Here is a 17,228-nt window from a genome sequence, read left to right on the forward strand (position 1 = left end):
TGCATCTGGATGGACCCATTTTATGTTATAGATTTGGCTTGCTCATTACAACTTTAAAAAATGCATGTTTCTGGAGTGGGTAGGTATCTCTTTCAAAGTATCTGTGCATCATAACATGATTCAAAATATCCTCCACCTTTTATAACTCAACATGGCTATATAAATTAACTTTGCATTTAGCAGTAACTCCCAAATCTCAGTCAACAGCATAGCAGAACTATTTATAGAAATAGAATTTTATTTTTCTCCCAACCTGCTCTATAACTGCTGTTTCTGTTACACTTTCTGCCCCATCAATAGAAACAGGAAGGATCCTGGTCTGCATGAGATTATCACAATGTTTCACTTTCAAGAACACATAGAAAAATGTATCTCATTCAAAGCCAGGCTTCTGAAAGACTGCATTGCACTTGGCTCTGAATCAGAGTAACTGGCAGTGAAACTAGCAGTATGCATGCCTAAACCTCAGTTAAACTGGAGTAGCTGACAGAATGTGATATAAAGAACTTGGTTTTAGACAAGACAGCTTTTACTTCATATTGGGATTTCTGTCTACAGTGAACCTCATGGGTCAATAGGACAGTCACCAACTATGCACAGGTAATAATTTCAAATTCAACACAAGGGATTTTTAAAAACATTTATTAAAGTATTAATAAAAATATCACAAGAAATATTTATATTCAAAATGTGCTCATTTCAAAAAATATACATACAAAAATAAACAGTGCTTGAGATAAAAGTGCATTTCATAATATGTAAGTTGAGATTTGCATTATCCAATCCCCGTACAGCCTCTGTGCAAGGTAAAAAAAATATTTTACAAAACTGTTGGGCAGACTGAATGTTTCCACTGTCTTTCAAGAGTAACAGTGCTTCTGATTGTCCCAAAAGATAGTTTGTTAAGAACTTATCAGCCAGAACTAGCCTTACATTCTTCCAACTGAATTGAATACTCACCATATTGATTGCATGTGCATTTTTTTCCCCAAATATTAAATTTTTTCCTGCTATGTCCACGCATTGCTACATCACTATCTTTAGCCTTGGTGGATCTACTGCAGGGCCACTGTTAGCAGCTTCAAGCTGATTATAGTCCTCTATTAAATTTGACAGTGATGAAAGTGCTTCGGAGAAACAGTTCTGATCCATCCCATCAACATGTAGGTAATGGTGAAGGTGAGCCTGCAGAAACAAGTATTAATTTCAGTCATGCATTATATATTTTACTGGGATAAATATTCCACATAAATGCAAATAAAATTGAAAAGTAAACAGAACGTATGACCACTTATGGTAGAAAATCAGTGTAGTTTTTTTTTTAAAAAAATCTAGGATATCATGTCACTTGCACCCCTTCTCCACCCACTCTCTCTCTCTCTCTTTTTCTTGTTCCCTTTCTCTCCCATTCTCGTTATATAACTTTGCACTGCAGTCAACTGGTCATTTATATACCTTCAAATATATTACAACCTTACTATACAGCTTGTCAACAGGGGAGCCAACTGAGATGACTACAGGTCTTTTGATACAGAGGATTTCCTAATATTGAGAATTATGCAAATGCAAATGAAGTACTTAAAATAGTTGCATGACTTTTCATTTTAGGGCATACCTTTTTCCTGTACAACTTCATGAATCTCTCTTTGAGTTCAATGAAAGTTGGTTTAATGCATGTGTTATTTGCCAGTGCCAACAAAGAATGGGAATGGCCAACTGGAGGTACTGAACATAAACCAGTTTTCCATCCTTCTTGATTCCAGGATACAAACTGAAGTGAAGGCTTCAACCTGCAACCAGAAAATTAGGGCTTGAAAAATAGCAAGCAGCAGTGCTACTTTATGCTTCGTAATTGAACTATAATTCCAGACAATAAAGTCAGATTGTGACTGACAAGGTTAGACTAGCATATCTCAAGGGTGCCTAGTTGGAGAAGATGCCATTACACAAAGCAAAGTTAGTGGCAGATTTAACTATTTCCAATGATATTTAAAAAGGATGTCCACAGCACTAGTATGCAATAAAGACCTTCTAACTATCCTTTTAATGGAAGTGTGTTGAAAAGCATATGCCTAAAATTGATGTTAAATCTGAGTTTTACATTCTGTGTGCTAGTTTCTAAACCACATTCAATTTTGATGGGATGCCTAACAGATCTTGAGAACAGAGGAGGCAGTAAGACTCTTAAGGGAGAAAACAACTTTATTACAAAAGAGACTCTTGAGTCCATGGAGGTGGTGGGGAAACATGAGAAAAAGAATAGGCCTGCCTTAATACAGCAGGTGTAAGGTCTACAGGACAATGACGGTAGGCTTTATGATTCTTACATATTCCTAGCAATAAATATCTTTCTAGAAATCCAAGTGCCTCTTGTTTTCTGAGTTGGCCAGTCTTGTAGGGCTTGGTATATTCATAAAGATATTAACATTACGTATACATCAAATTCTATGTGATAGAAAATGCAAGACTAAATTACCAAATGTTTCTGTATTCTCATAATATAATCATTTACAACATAGGCATAAGTGGCATTAAAAAGAGATCACACTAAGTTGTCCTTTTGAAAAAGCAGTTAATAATTCTTGAGAACATATATTTTAGTACAAACCGTTCAATATTTCTACGAAGATCTGAAACCTGTACGTTTCCTCTGACTAAGAGAGCACAAGCAAGGTACACATTACGTTTTGGATCAGCTCGTAACAGCTGGTGTTCTTTGCTAAAAGCATCAGAAAACATTTGATCCAACCTAAAAAACAGAGGAATTGTTTTAACAGTATTAAGAATATATGCCAAGTAAGATAAATATGTATTTTGTATATATTCTGGTTGCAAGCTTTTAGAAGGGTAACTTGTCAAAAATAGTATTGTGCTTTGAAGACTCCCAACTCTTGGCTGCCTTGTTTTTACATGTAAAATGACAACTGTATACTAACTTGAAAATTAATCTGTTTTGTAACATCAATAGGAAAAAAATGATATTTCTTTGGATCAATGATCAGCAGTCTAAACAAAATATAATTAAAAGGAAAAAATAATGCTTGGCCTTGTGTCAGCTGCTTGTTCATCTTCAGTTATGCTTTCCATTTCCATCCATTCTTATAGTTTTAAGCCTCTGGCATATTATTTGCCAACTGCATCCTTTTGTGTATTGATACTATTATTGCTAGTTACTTTTGTGATGTGATCGGTTTGATTGATGTGTGTAAATAAGGATGCTAAAAAGGGAAGAATTCATTTTCATTATTTCAGGTAATATATAATTAAAACCTAGGACCTTTCTGACCTAAGGATTGTATTTAACTACATCTCTTTGGGAGACATGAGGCTTTCTGTTCACTTGACCAGAATCCATATTGCTTTTGTTCAGACTGCTGGATTGTCAGAATCTGCGAATAAATCTGATTTCCTTTTCCTTTTCAGGAAGATTATATTGTTTTTTGAGATGCCATGGAACTTGTACCTGACCTTTTGGGAAGGGGGGTGGGATTGTAGGAAATAAAATTCACAAATATGTTCTTAACTATTTGTAACTACAGTATAGTTTCTAGGAACAATGTTGAATAAAAATACTCACCGTCGCGAAGGCACATTAACATCAGCCAGAGTATAAAGAGGAGTCAAGCTGGAAACTAGATAATGAAGTCGAGGAAAGGGAACCAAGTTCATGCTGATTTCATTAAGATCCATATTAAGAGATCCTTCAAATCTAGCAGAGCTGAAAATAACATATAAGATACCACTTTATAATGCCTTGGTAAGGCCACACTTGGAATACTGCATTCAGATTTGGTCGCCACGATGTAGAAAAGATGTGGAGACTCTAGAAAGAGTGCAGAGAAGAGCAACAAAGATGATTAGGGGACTGGAGGCTAAAACATATGAAGAACAGTTGCAGGAACTGGGTAGGTCTAGTTTAATGAAAAGAAGGACTAGGGGAGACATGATAGCAGTGTTCCAATATCTCAGGGGTTGCCACAAAGAAGAGGGAGTCAAACTATTTTCCAAGGCACCTGAGGGTAGAACAAGAAGCAAGGGTGGAAACTAATCAAGGAGAGAAGCAACTTAGAACTGAGGAGAAACTTCCTGACAGTTAGAACAATTAATCAGTGGAACAGCTTCCCTCCAGAAGTTGTGAATGCCCCAACACTGGAAGTCTTTAAGAAGATGTTGGATAGCCATTTGTCTGAAATGGTATAGGGTTTCCTGCCTAGGCAGGGGGTTGGACTAGAAGACCTTCAAGGTCCCTTCCAACTCTACTATTGTATTGTAAGAGTTGTATAAAATCAAAAAGTCCTTTGGTTGCTTGAGAAGGAGATTACAGATCTTCTCTGCCAAGTTATGTGGTGCTTCCAACAGCTCTGAGTTTAATAATCAGATTAATCATTATACTTATATTTCAGAAGGGTAGAAAGGGAAAAAAAAACCTGTGACTTTGCCTATACTACAAGGCCCAGGCAGATGGAAATTCTACATAGGGATATGTTGATATTTTGCAAAGCTATACCTATGTTTATCTACTATACAGAAATGATGCAGAAACAAAGTTTTAAACATTCCATTCAAAGCCAAACAGGGTATCAACAAAAAGAATGAATTTTATCCTTTCAATTTAGCAAGTGTGCTAAGGGGCTTTACAACCATTTTCTTTTAACTTTTTCTGCCACTCCCAGCACCTGTCTTTTTAAACTTCCCACAAAAACAACAATACTCATAATTTTTAAAGGAAGTGGCTACTTGCAAAGAAGCAAGGGACTATGACCTGCAGAAAAATGCAGAAGCTTTATTTCAACAAAATAACATATTTTAGTGTAAGGACAATTTTATTTTTTTAATTAAAAGGTCTAAAGGTTCACCTGGTCAGGTTCAATAGTAAGTTAGCCACAATGTTGTTCATAGCATCAAAAGGTTTTTCTTGAAGATGTTTTATTCCACCTGCACTCGAAGTCACCAAGCTGCTTTGCTTTACAGTTGATCCTAGTTTTCCAGAGTTGGTCATCTGGTTAATTTTACTAACTATGTCAAATAAAGACTTTGCAAGATGAAAAAAAAATAATGAAAAACATTTACAAAAGACAAAATAAGCAAAACTACAATGGACTGGATTTTATAACAGAATGACAGATTTAGTTAATCTTAGAGTAGCTCTATGCAATGGGTAGAGGTTATGATATTCTAAACAATGCTTTCAATTAAGGAGTTGGATTAGGAAGAGGAAAAAACTAAGACCAGGTTCATGATCCATCGTGGATAATCAATATGTGATTGTGGCTTGTCAATATCATTCAGCCCAATTCACAATGGAAATGTGAACAGCAGAATGCAATTTACACTGCCTTGGGCTGCTAGAGATTGGGCATACACATAAACAATAGTGTTGTTATTAAAACTAATTATAAAGTATTTTTTAATTAAAAAGTTGCGACATGCTTCACAAATTTAACATCCATGCTAAGTAAAAGCAGACAACCAAGCAAAACATTTAATTCCTGTTAAGTGCATAAAAATATATTCACATATACATACACTATATACACAAGAAAAGTGAAAAATTTACACAAAATGAAGAGAAATCTGTATATATATAATCAGATTATCTCTGTCTGTGTATACATACACACACACACACAAATAAATATCAGAGGTGTCAAACTCGATTTTATTGAGGGCCGCATCATGTTTGTGTTTGATCTTGGGTTGTGTGTGTGGCTAGGGTGGGCATAGCCAGCTCAACGTCACTTGTCGAGGCTCCATTTCTGGTTGTTACTGCCTCTTGCAGCCCTCTGCCAGCGAAAACAGAGTCCGGGCAAGCATTGCACAGCGCTCCTGGGTCCTGTTTTCACTGGCAGAGGGTTGCAGGAGGTCGTCGCGGCCAAAAACTGAGCTCAGGAGGACTGCACAGAGGCACCGCGGGCCAGATTTAAGCACCTTGTGGGCCGGATGCAGCCCACGGGCCTTGAGTTTGACACCCCGGGTATATACATATACACACTCATACATATTGATCATATACTTTTAAAATAAGAAAATATTTTGTTTTTATTTACAATGGGAAAAGCATGCAGAAGCTATCAGCTCAACATTTGCACTATGAAGTTTATATTAAAGAAAGACAAGAGCTACCCTTCTAATGTAAATTCTCAGGCCCTGAAAAATGCTTACCTCATTTTCAATTGGTAATACACAGTCAGCATGTTCAGTGAGTTCCTTCATAGCCAATACACTGTTATATGGAGATGTGATGACATCATCCTCACGTGATGGATAAACGGAAGTCACAAATCTATATACTTCTGGAAATTCATCTTCAAGCACTGTTAGTAAAAATGTACCAAGACCAGATCCTGTTCCTAGAAGAAATAAGGAAATAACTACAATGACAAAATGACTTGTCTTACAAATTATAAGAATTTTTTAAAAATTCAAAATCAATGTTTATACAATTTATCTCAGGCAACATCTATTGGAAAACCTATGAGAAAATGTCTTAGACCAGCGATGGCGAACCTTTTTTGGCTCGCGTGCCCTAAGTGGGGGGAGTGCAAGGGGGTCGTGTGCAGGAGGCGTGCCACACCCATAATGCAATGCACGACCCCCCAGTGCGCATGCACGCACTACAGGCACGACCCCATTTTTGCATGCTTTTTTTGTCCTCCCCAGCTCCAGAGGCTTTATAGGAGCATGGGGAGGGTGAAAACAGCCCCCCCTGTACTCCCCGGAGGCTTCAGGGACCTTCAGGAGGCTTCCCTGAAGCCTCCAAAGCAGTCAGAACGACCCTCCGAGCAAACCGGAAGTCACTTCCAGTTTGCTCGGAGGGTAGTTTTAAGCGCTCCAAAGGCTTCAGGGACTTTCAAGAGGCTTCCCTGAAGCCTCCGGGGCAGTCAAAACGACCCTCCGAGCAAACAGGAAGTCCGTTCTCAAATTTCTGGTTTGCCTGTAGGGCCGGTTTTTTGTGCTCCGGAGGCTTCAGGGAAGCTCATGAAGCCTCCGGAGGGCCTCCAGGGCGGGGGGCAGGGGGGCCTCTTTTCGCCCTCCCCAGGCTCCTATAAAGCCTCTGGAGTCTGGGGAGGGCGAAAAATGGCTTTAAAAAAAGGGTGAACTCAGCTGGCCAGCGCGTATATGCGCGCTGACCATCTGACAGGGCAGCGCCTCGCATGCCCTGACAAATGGCTTGCGTGCCACCTGTGGCATGCGTGCCATAGGTTCGCCATCACTGTCTTAGACAATGGCATTATGAAATGCAAGAACTCTCATATATATCAAGGAACTCAAAAGAAAGCTAACTGCAACATGACTTTTGTAAAGTAGTTAAACGTAAAGAAAAATGTAATTAAAAAAAATTCCACTGAAATTCAGTAATAATTTTGATGAATATATCTTTTGAGGCAAATCGCAAGGTATCTCCTTTATTTCAAACATCTCTTTTCATTGTAGTAAACTTTTTAATTAATGCATTCAATTTTTATAGAATTTTTGTTAACAGCGATTGGGTGTATTTTGCCCAATGCAATAGCACTTCCAATAACGTGACCAGCAAGGTGGAAATGGAAAGAACCTGAAAAAATGTTGCCTCACAGCAAACAGGAAAACAACTGTGATGCTGGATTCAGTTCTAAGAAGTCAGAAATTGCTTTCCAATTTCAACCAAATGGAAATTTCTTATTGGACATAACAGTATATGCCGAGTTTTCCTTCATGTCACCTGACATGGCTATATCTCTGGGACTAAAAAAATACTTACCCCCTCCCATTGAATGAATAACAAAGAAGCATTGCAGACAGTCACAGTGCTCTGCAGTTTTCCTCAATTTTTCAACAATATGTTCTCGGTACTGACATCCATATACATTGTGACCCACAGCCCTGGAAATAGGAGACTTTTAATATGCTACCCTTCTATTTTAGTGCTAATATTAACATGCCATCTTTTGAGCTCATATGCATTAGTGTCAAATTTAAGCACAGGCCACATGAGAAATGGAAGCAAGCCTCTTAGCCCCTTCCTCTTCTTTTGATTCCACTGGTTTGCTTTTCTCATTTCACAGCTAGCAAAGGCAAAAGCTGGTTGACCTAGACCAGAGGTCGGCAAACTCAAACGCTCAAAGAGCCATTTGGACCCGTTTCTCACAGAAAAGAAAACACCGGGAGTCACAACGGTCCTAACCGGAAGCCCCCTGTTCAATTCTGGAGCTGATCGGAAGTTCAGTTCCCCCACCATAGAGTCTTCTCCTAGAGCGGCGTAATTTTCCTCTCATAACCGAAAGCCCTATCAATTTTGGAGACAACTGGAAAACCCTCCCCTTGCCATAGAGTCTTCTCCTGGCGCACTGTGCTTCTCCCCCACCCCCGAAGCTCCAGCAGAGCCACAGCAGAGGGAGGAAAGAGCACATGAGGCTCCAGAGCTGCAGTTTGCTGACCCCAGATCTAGACATAAAAGGGCAAAGTCTTTTGTCTTTTTAAGGTCATCCTTTGCCACCATGAACACAAAAAAATAAACAAGAAACGATTAAACTGATACCAATAAATCACTCCTAAATTCACACTCTACTAGTCTTCACAGGCAACTTAAAATGATTGTGGCGGTAAGTGAAGAACTGCCTGTACATACCTTCTATATCTTAAGAGCATTTATATGAAATTGGGACTGGGGGTGCAAGGAGGGCTTAAAGGTCTAAATCTTCTCTTTGGTTAGCTGCTCCAATTTGTTCTTAGATGACCAAATGAAATGAAGCAGCAGCAGTTAGGAACAGATCAGCATGTGCCTGATAGGAGAATTTGGACCAGCTGGATTCCTCCTCCCCACAAAACCAACTATTACCAACTGTTCTAACTGTTCTAAGAGAATTATTTCAAAAGACAAGCAAACAGACTGCTCTTGTGTCATCTGGACTGGGTTCCTCTCCTCAAGGGCTACCGTATTTTTCAGAGTATAAAATGCATCAAGGTTTTGAAGAGGCATTTTTTTTAAAAAAAGTAGGTAGGTAGATAGAGGGATAGATAGGGAGAGAAAGAGGGAGAAATACAGTAGGTAGGTAGGGATAGATAGAGTAGTTAGGTAGGTAGGTAGATAAAGGGATATAGAGAGAGAAATGGCCCCGTTTTTTTTCCCCAAAAAAAGGCATGAATAGCCTTGGGGGGGGGGGGGGGGACACTTGCAGAGTGCTGCTGGGGGCTGGGGCAAAAAACGACCCATTTTTTGCTCATTTCTGCCCTCCCCAGCCCCCAGGAGCGCTCTGAAAGCCTCCATAAGGGTATGCACAGCCATTTTGGTGAAGGGGCAGGGCTTCGGGAGGCAAAAAAATGCTGTATTCGGTGTATAAGAGGCACCCAGATTTTCAGCCTCTTTTTTGAGGGAAAAAGATGCGTCTCTTATAGTCCAAAAAAATACGGTATTTACAACCAACTCTCCTATTGGAATAAGTCTAAGCCATCATATAAAGATTTATGTTCCGAAAATCGGGATACAAAGTATACAATGAATTGATCGATACAATTATATGACAAAAATGAAATGTCTATTTATGGAAGCATGAAAATGGGAGATATAAGATATTTGGCAAAACAATTATAAATTTGGGTTTTAAATATTTATCTTAATATCCTTTCAGGGATTGTAGTAAGTGCAAAAGATAGAAAATTTATACTGCATTTGAAGTTTTTCAAAGAGAATCTTGTTGAAGATTTTTATGAAACAGAATTTATTCTTACCAATTGTTCCCTGAGCCAGAAACATCTGTGATCAGTTGTTTGCTATCAAACACATCTCTTAATGGCCCCTGAAGAATTTCATTCACGACACCCTCTTCCATGTCAATCAGTAGAGCCTTAGGCAGGAGAATAAAAATAATTTATTCAGCATATCTTTAAAAACAGGACATAAAAATGAAGTAGGTATCAGCTTTGTTTAATTTTCACATACTATTTTAATTTTCAAAAAGCTGATTCCAGAAAAATGTACCTAAATTTTCACAAAAAATGAAATTCTAATTTCAATTACCATAATTAAAAATTGCTCCAGGATTAAATGTACACAAACATACCAGTAAATGTAACATTTATACTAAGATATGCTTTTACCGTGTTTCCCCGAAAATACGACAGGGGCTTATTTTCTTTTGCCTCACGAAATATGCCCTTGGGCTTATTATCAGGGAGGGCTTATTGTTTTGGGGCTGCCGGGCGGCTGCTCCCTTGTGAACTGGCTCCCGAAGAGCTGGGCACAGCCTCAGGGGCGAAGCAGCCATGAGGTAACCATGCTCACGAGCAGCCGCCCGGCAAATCCCCTCTCCAGCCGGGAAGAGCGCCATTCACTGACCTAGGGGGTAATCCCTAAGGTGCCAAGCCATGTAGCGTTCTGCCCGCCCCCCAGCTCCCGCGGCTTTGCACATTCGGGATACCCCCTAGGGTAGTGCATGGAGCTCTGGCCGGCAGGAGAAGGGTTGCGTGAGCGCCTGTTCCGCCCGCAGCTTCACCAAGCCCTTGCGCAGCTCTCCCAGGCCACCGCCGCTGGCTGCTGCTGCCCGCTGCCGCCCCGCTCCGAGCATAACTTCCAAACTCCAAAACTCGGGGCCGAGTCTTCCAGCATCAGCCACTCTAGGAGTGCTCTCTTTGGTGGGCTGGCTGCTGGGAGACTCTGTCCGGAAGACTCTCTGTCCAGCAGCCGGCCCACCATAGAGAGCACTCCTAGAGCGGCTGATGCTGGAAGACTCTGTCCGGAAGACTCTCTGTCCGGCAGCCGGCCCACCACAGAGAGCACTCCTAGAGTGGCCGATGCTGGAAGACTCGGCCCCAAGTTTTGAAGTTATGTGCGGAGGGCGGCGCCAGCGGGCAGCAGCAGCCAGCGGCGGTGGCCTGGGGGAGCCTGGCAAGGGCTTGGTGAAGCTGCGAGCGGAACAGGCGCTCGCGCAACCCACTTTTCCAGCCGGCCAGAGCTCCATGCACTGACCTAGGGGGTATCCCGAATGTGCAAAGCTGGGGGAGCTGGGGGGCGGGCAGAGCGCCACATGGCTTGGCACCTTAGGGATTACCCCCTAGGTCAGTGAATGGTGCTCTTCCCGGCTGGAGAGGGATTTGCCGGGCGGCTGTTCGTGAGCATGGTTACCTCATGGCTGCTTTGCCCCTGAGGCTGTGCCCGGCTCTTCGGGAGCTAGTTCACAAGGGAGCAGCCACCCGGCAACTCTCCCCTTCGGCCAGGCAGAACACCACTCCCCAACCTAGCGGTATCCCGAAGGCGGCAAGCAACGTGAGCGCTCCCCCCCGGCTCCTGCGACTTGGCGCTTTCGGAATAACGCTAGGTCAGTGAGGGGTGCTCTGCCTGGCCGGAGGGGGGGTTTATTTTCGGGGGTGGGCTTATATTTTTGCCCACGCGAAAAATGTGGCAAGGGTTTAGTTTCGGGACAGGTTGTATTTTCGGGGAAACACGGTACTACACTAATATTTGGTATTATGTGTTAGTTAACGGGATTAATCAAAATGATCTTGTCTCAACAAACACATTTCCAGCATGATTTTTTTTGGAAATAACTCTGATTAAACCTTGTAATTTTAATTATGATATTCAAGCCAAAAATACTTCTGAAGCAAGACTGCTCAGTCTGCTGACTCTTGATATGATAGTATTCCCCAACCTTTTCTGACAACTGAATATAAAAAGGGACAAATTATCAAACAACCATAAAGTCATTTTTTTCATTAAGAGAAGCATTGTGCAGGCAGATTTTTCTGTGTAATCTATCTGGAAAAGTGTTATTTTCATTTCTAAAATTTCTTATTTAGAATATACTCACAATATATTTATTAAACAAAATTTGTTTATATCTATCATCTATCTATCATCTATCTATCTATCTATCTATCTATCTATCTATCTATCCATCTATCTATCATCTATCTATCTATCTATCTATCTATCTATCTATCATCTATCTATCTATCTATCTATCATCTATCTATCTATCTATCTATCTATCTATCTATCTATCTATCTATCTATCATCTATCTATCATCTATCCATCCATCCACACACACAAATACTTACCTTACTGCTAATTCTATACTGTGTGTATGTATGTACTGCATGTGTAAGAAATAAATTATATCTGACATGATGTAAGAATGTTATACCCTGTACAGTAAAGTTCCTTCTAATAGTTCACTTTACATTCCCTCATCTATTTGACAATGAGGACAAAATATGAGCAGATATTCTAGAGTAGTGATGGGGAACCTTTTTTGGCTTGCATGCCAAAAGCGGGAGGAGCGCAGGGGGGGCGTGCGCGGGCATGCCACACCCATAATGCTATGCACACGACCCCAGCATGCATGTGTACACGACCAGCGCTCCCCCCCCCATTTTTGGTGTCCTTTTTTCACCCTCCCCAGCTCCAGAGGTTTTATAGAAGCCTGGGAAGGGCAAAAACAGCCTTCCGGAGTGCAAAAAACCAGCCCTACGGGCAAACCGGGAATTCAGGAACAGACTTCCGGTTTGCTCGTAGGGCTGGTTTTAGCCCTCCGGAGCCTTCAGGGGCCTTCAGGAGGCTTCCCTGAAGACTCCGGAGGATGAAAAATGGCCCTATGGACAAACGGGAAGTGATTTCTGGTTTGCTCGTAGGGTTGTTTTTTCACGCTCCAGAGGCTTCAAAGCTGATGCGCTAGCCAGCTGACAGGGCAACACCTCGCGTGCTGACAAATGGCTTTATATGCCACCTGTGGCATGCATGCCATAGGTTCGCCATCACGGTTCTAGAGCTTTACAAAACATAAAGCTGAATGGCACAAAGACCTCACTTGTTTAACCAAACACATAAATATTATTTCAATAGTTACAGGGTAAATATGTTTGAAAATAAAACTTTCCAAATTAAGAACATTTTACAATAGTCTACAAATTTAAAAAAAGGGTTAAATTAAATAGTTTCTCCTCTTACACGTGCTTTTAAGGAACAGATTTTTCCTCTGGAAATGTCAGCACTGTCACCATCTGTTCTAGAAAAATCAGAAGTCAGATAGTTATAATCATGGATAAAGCTCAGCCTGCCTTTGCAGGTGACATCACACTCATTGACACACAAAAACTGAAAAATGCTTTTTCTAATGCAAAATAAAGAAACAAGATAAATATAAATATTAAAAAAGATGCTTGTCATATGTAACTCTTTTTGCAGGATCTCAAATAGATAAAATTGGAAGACTATAATATTATCAGCACTATCTCCCTTCTTATCATGAAGCAAGCCAAATAAGAGGGTTTTTTTCAGTGCAACTTGATAAAGTGATGGAGTTGTAACAGGTCAATATATTAGGAAATCAGAGAGATACAACTATACCATGCAGGCAATGGAGCTCTGGCTTGGAAATAGCTTTTTGTTCAGGCTATGGAGGATAGCAAGTAAAATTACAGCTACAAAAAATTGGATGAACAGTTAATATCCTCTCTATCCACCCCACCACCTTTGCTGCCAACTTATGACCTAATAACTCAGAGATAAAAAAACAGAACTATGATATTATTCTAAAATGATGAATACCAAGAATTATGGCCCAGTCAGAATAAGTTAAGTTATGGCAGTGGTGTAACATTTAATTAAATTTCTACACTGCAAATCTCATCTAAGTGACAGTTTACAAATAAACGTATTCTAAGTCTGCAACAAGTTGACATGAATATCACAACACAACCTACCGACTGGGATTTCACTTACCTAATCCAGCAATAAAAAGATGCAAGCTTAAATTTTATACTTGCTTAATTAAACCCCATTGAATTGCTCACATACAGGATTATAACAAAGCAGATTACTTATACAGCATCAATGACATGCAGTGAACGATAGTCATACCATTAATGTCAGAACTTTATCTTTCAAAAGATAGAAGAAAATGCTAACTTTCAGCAATGCAAAGTCTGATACAAAAGAATCTCTCAACATATACAGAACAGTTTTACAGCGTCTCAATTAACATATTACTGTACTTCCCAAAGAAACTTACCTTGTGTTCACATTTCTAAAGAAACTGCTTAATGCTTCATCATAAAGTCCTTTCTAAAATAATAAAAAAATACTTTAAGTAAAAACTAAACTTTGAACTTGTGCTGTAAATTCTAGCACAAACATTTCAAAATAACTTTTTGAGATTATACTCCTTATTGTATTTAAAAAACCATTGGTGTGATTCAAAGAATACAAATGCGTTTATCTTGTTTTCTTGTACAGATATATTCCTAAGTTATTTCAATCACTATTCTGCAAGATGGTTTTGGATTTTTTGACAGGTAAGTTGTAAGCGGGCTCAAGACATACTGAACACTAGTCTCTCAAAATCTTACAGTAAAATTCATGTTAATAACTGTGTGAAGAAATCAAAAAGGACAAATTACCAGTACTATTCAGAAACAAATAACATAACTGAATTATAATACTATTAATTAAAACAATGAATAATAATGAGGAGTTTGGTAGTATCCTTTCAAACTGAAAAAAGTTAAAAGCATAAGCTTTTTTGAATTACAGCTTACTTCCTCCTTATCCTATGATGGCAAGGCCTGCTATAGATTTTAACATTTTCCCCCCTGATTTTAGATCTAGTTCATACACACAGTGCTTCCGAGTATAGCCTATCTTCTTTAAGGTATATAAGTTCAACCTTCCTTCCTCCCACTGACCTTCAAATCAGATATAATGGAACTTATGGATGGTTTCTTCAGCTTTTCACTGCAGGTAACAAAAAAGCATCCCCAAGGAAATTGTAATGGGTACATCTTGCTTTTGGCAATATCATGGGACAAAGAAGTGTATATTTTGAAGTTTGGTCTTGGAGAAGACTCCTGAGAATGGGTCTGCGACAATTTGCTGCAGCCAACTCGCCATGGCCAACTCACCGCGGAACAAGAGTTACAAATATGGAAGAAATAATGGAATTGAATCACTAAAGAAAGGATGCCAAAGGAGGGGCAAAATGAAATGTGAATGACAAGAATTTAAATATTTTAAATAATTAAATTGTTGAGTTGTCCTGCGGCAAGCTGTGGCGAGTTGTCCCATTCTGCCTGAGATTGTTCTAAATAAAACAAGTGGATGGAACACCGAACCAATCAGCCCAGAGTTCTGAATCATGCTTACTCCGGATGCAAAGACCTCTCTCTAGAAAAGGATGAGAAAGGAGGGCAGAAAGAGAAGAGGGTGACCAGCAGCGAAGTGGAGGGACTCCGGTTTACAGAGACGATGAGTGCACCATTGGAAGACCTGAAAGGATCAGGTTAGAGACAGATAATCGTGGAGAACATCTGGTCGACTGAAGCCGAAACAACTTGATGGTACAGAATTCACCAATAACTGAAGAAGCTGTCCCAGCAAAGCCACGTGAAGAAAGGAATAAAATAAAATAAAAATAAATAAAAATGGGTCAATGGATTTTACTGGAATCCCACTCCACCTGCCGGGGAGCTCCAGAGCATCATTGGAATCGTAGCCATGGTAACAGAACACTGGGAGGGACGGTAACCACAGTAACCTGTCGCCGGGTACGGCGGGAACCGAAGGGCTGCAGCGCCTCACCGTGGCGGCATAAATGACGGTGATGGCGGAAACCACCTCGCCGCAAAGGAGGGGAATCTTCGTTGCGGCGTTCCGACTCAGTACCCTGTTTGCTGTGGTCTTATGTAGATGGAGCACAATGGCAAAACAATGAAGTAAAGAACCCCCCCTCCTTTAAAAAAAACAATGAGAAGGGAAGTAGGTGAACAAGGAACCTTTGAAAAGCATAACTACGCATGCGCTCATACTAGTAGGCATGCCGCCTTTTAAAAGGAGGCGGGGCTTGTTACCTTGTTAACAGTCGCGTGCTCCCGTAACGCCAGATCCCAAAAGCGGCAGCCTATTTGGTTTCCGCATTGACCCACTGTATAGGGAGAGAGGAAAAAGAAAAAAAAAGAGTAGAGGGAGGCATCCGTCATGGAAGCGCTACGGAGGAAGAAAGTAAAGAGAGGGGAAGGGACTGGGAATGACGTGCACGCTCACCCTGGACTACTACGGACTGCGTCATAACTGCTGCTCGCGCCGGTCTCGTGTCTCACGCAGGTCGCGCCTGAAAGATACTCTTCTCCCCACCTCCCTCCCCTCGCCGCGCCGTTTGGAAGCGGCTTCAGAGCGGGAACGTGGACGACCGTTCCCCCCCCCCCCCGCCTTGCTGATTGGACGCTCGCGCACGGACATGGCTGGTGTGATGGTTTGCAGTGGAGTGGGAGGAGGAAACGGTTTCAGCCGTTACTTTGGGCGCATGCGCCGAGGCGTTTTCACCGATTAGAGCGGTTTTGAACTCTTCCCGCCTGCGGTAATGCCGGCTTATTTCGGGGGGGGGGGGGGATGTGTGTTTTTCAGGAGATTTCAGCTGTTCTTTGTGTTTTGTCCTAATCATGAAATGACTGAAATCAGGGAAACAATTACAATGTTCTATTTACTAGTATTAATCATAGATTTTTTTAATGTTAGAAAAACAATCCATCATTTCTCTGTCAAAACAATGAATTGAGAAGCCACAAAAATCCATATCTAGTGATAAAATGAAATGTTTCATGGAGTTATGAACATATATACAGACATAACTCGTTTCACTATATTGCACTTTGCAGGTATTGCATTTTTTACAAACCCCTCCACCTACAAAAAGCTTGACTGGTTGAAGTTTCAAATCATTAATAGTTTTTAACAATAAGTATTTTTAATTAAGCTAAGCATATTATACACTTAATAGACTAAATGCACAATGTAAACCTAACTTTTATATGTAATAATAATAATAATAATAATAATAATAATAATAATAATAATAATAATAATAATAATAATAATAATAATAATAATAATAATAATAATAAATATTTATTTCTTAGCCGCACCCTCTCCCGAAGGACTCGGGGCGGCGTACAATGAAACATATGAAATAAATATGGACAAAACAAACATATAACAGAGACATATACCGAGACATACACAAGGAGGAGGTCGGCTGATAAATAAAACAATTAAAATACAGTATTTAAAAACCCCTAGATAATTAAATATAATTAAAATACCCAGTAAAAGCCCGTCAGGAGCGATATGGTTAGATCAAAGTTGAGCCAGGCCAGCTACTTGGAATAGGTGGGTCTTAAGCTTAATACGAAAGGAGCGGAGGTCAGAGGTATTCCTAATATCCGGAGGGAGGTCATTCCACAGGGCTGGGCCCGCCA

At 40.4% G+C, this 17,228-nt stretch overlaps 1 protein-coding gene across 3 annotated transcripts; it reads right to left on the bottom strand.

Moving 5' to 3' along the window:
• Positions 1–626: 626 nt before the first annotated feature.
• Positions 627–16,256, bottom strand: TUBE1 (tubulin epsilon 1). 3 transcript variants are annotated; one of them, XM_081944910.1, is made up of 12 exons: positions 16,018–16,256; positions 15,825–15,898; positions 13,991–14,043; positions 12,928–12,985; positions 9,709–9,824; positions 7,742–7,863; positions 6,163–6,350; positions 4,857–5,032; positions 3,578–3,718; positions 2,609–2,749; positions 1,616–1,790; positions 627–1,185 (listed from the first exon to the last, which is right to left on the bottom strand). In XM_081944910.1, the coding sequence occupies exons 1-12, from the start codon at positions 16,040–16,042 to the stop codon at positions 1,027–1,029; spliced, it is 1,428 nt and encodes a 475-aa protein (XP_081801036.1). In that variant the 5' UTR covers positions 16,043–16,256; the 3' UTR covers positions 627–1,026. The 3 variants fall into 3 exon arrangements, with proteins under 3 accessions (XP_081801036.1, XP_081801037.1, XP_081801038.1); XM_081944911.1 differs by lacking the exons at positions 15,825–15,898; positions 16,018–16,256 and adding an exon at positions 14,664–14,839; XM_081944912.1 differs by lacking the exons at positions 15,825–15,898; positions 16,018–16,256 and having other exon boundaries at positions 12,928–12,980.
• Between the last annotated feature and the right edge of the window lie 972 nt (positions 16,257–17,228).

This window comes from Natrix helvetica, assembly GCF_964273705.1.
Source record: "Natrix helvetica genome assembly, chromosome: 2".
Taxonomy (NCBI): Eukaryota; Metazoa; Chordata; class Lepidosauria; order Squamata; family Natricidae; genus Natrix; species Natrix helvetica.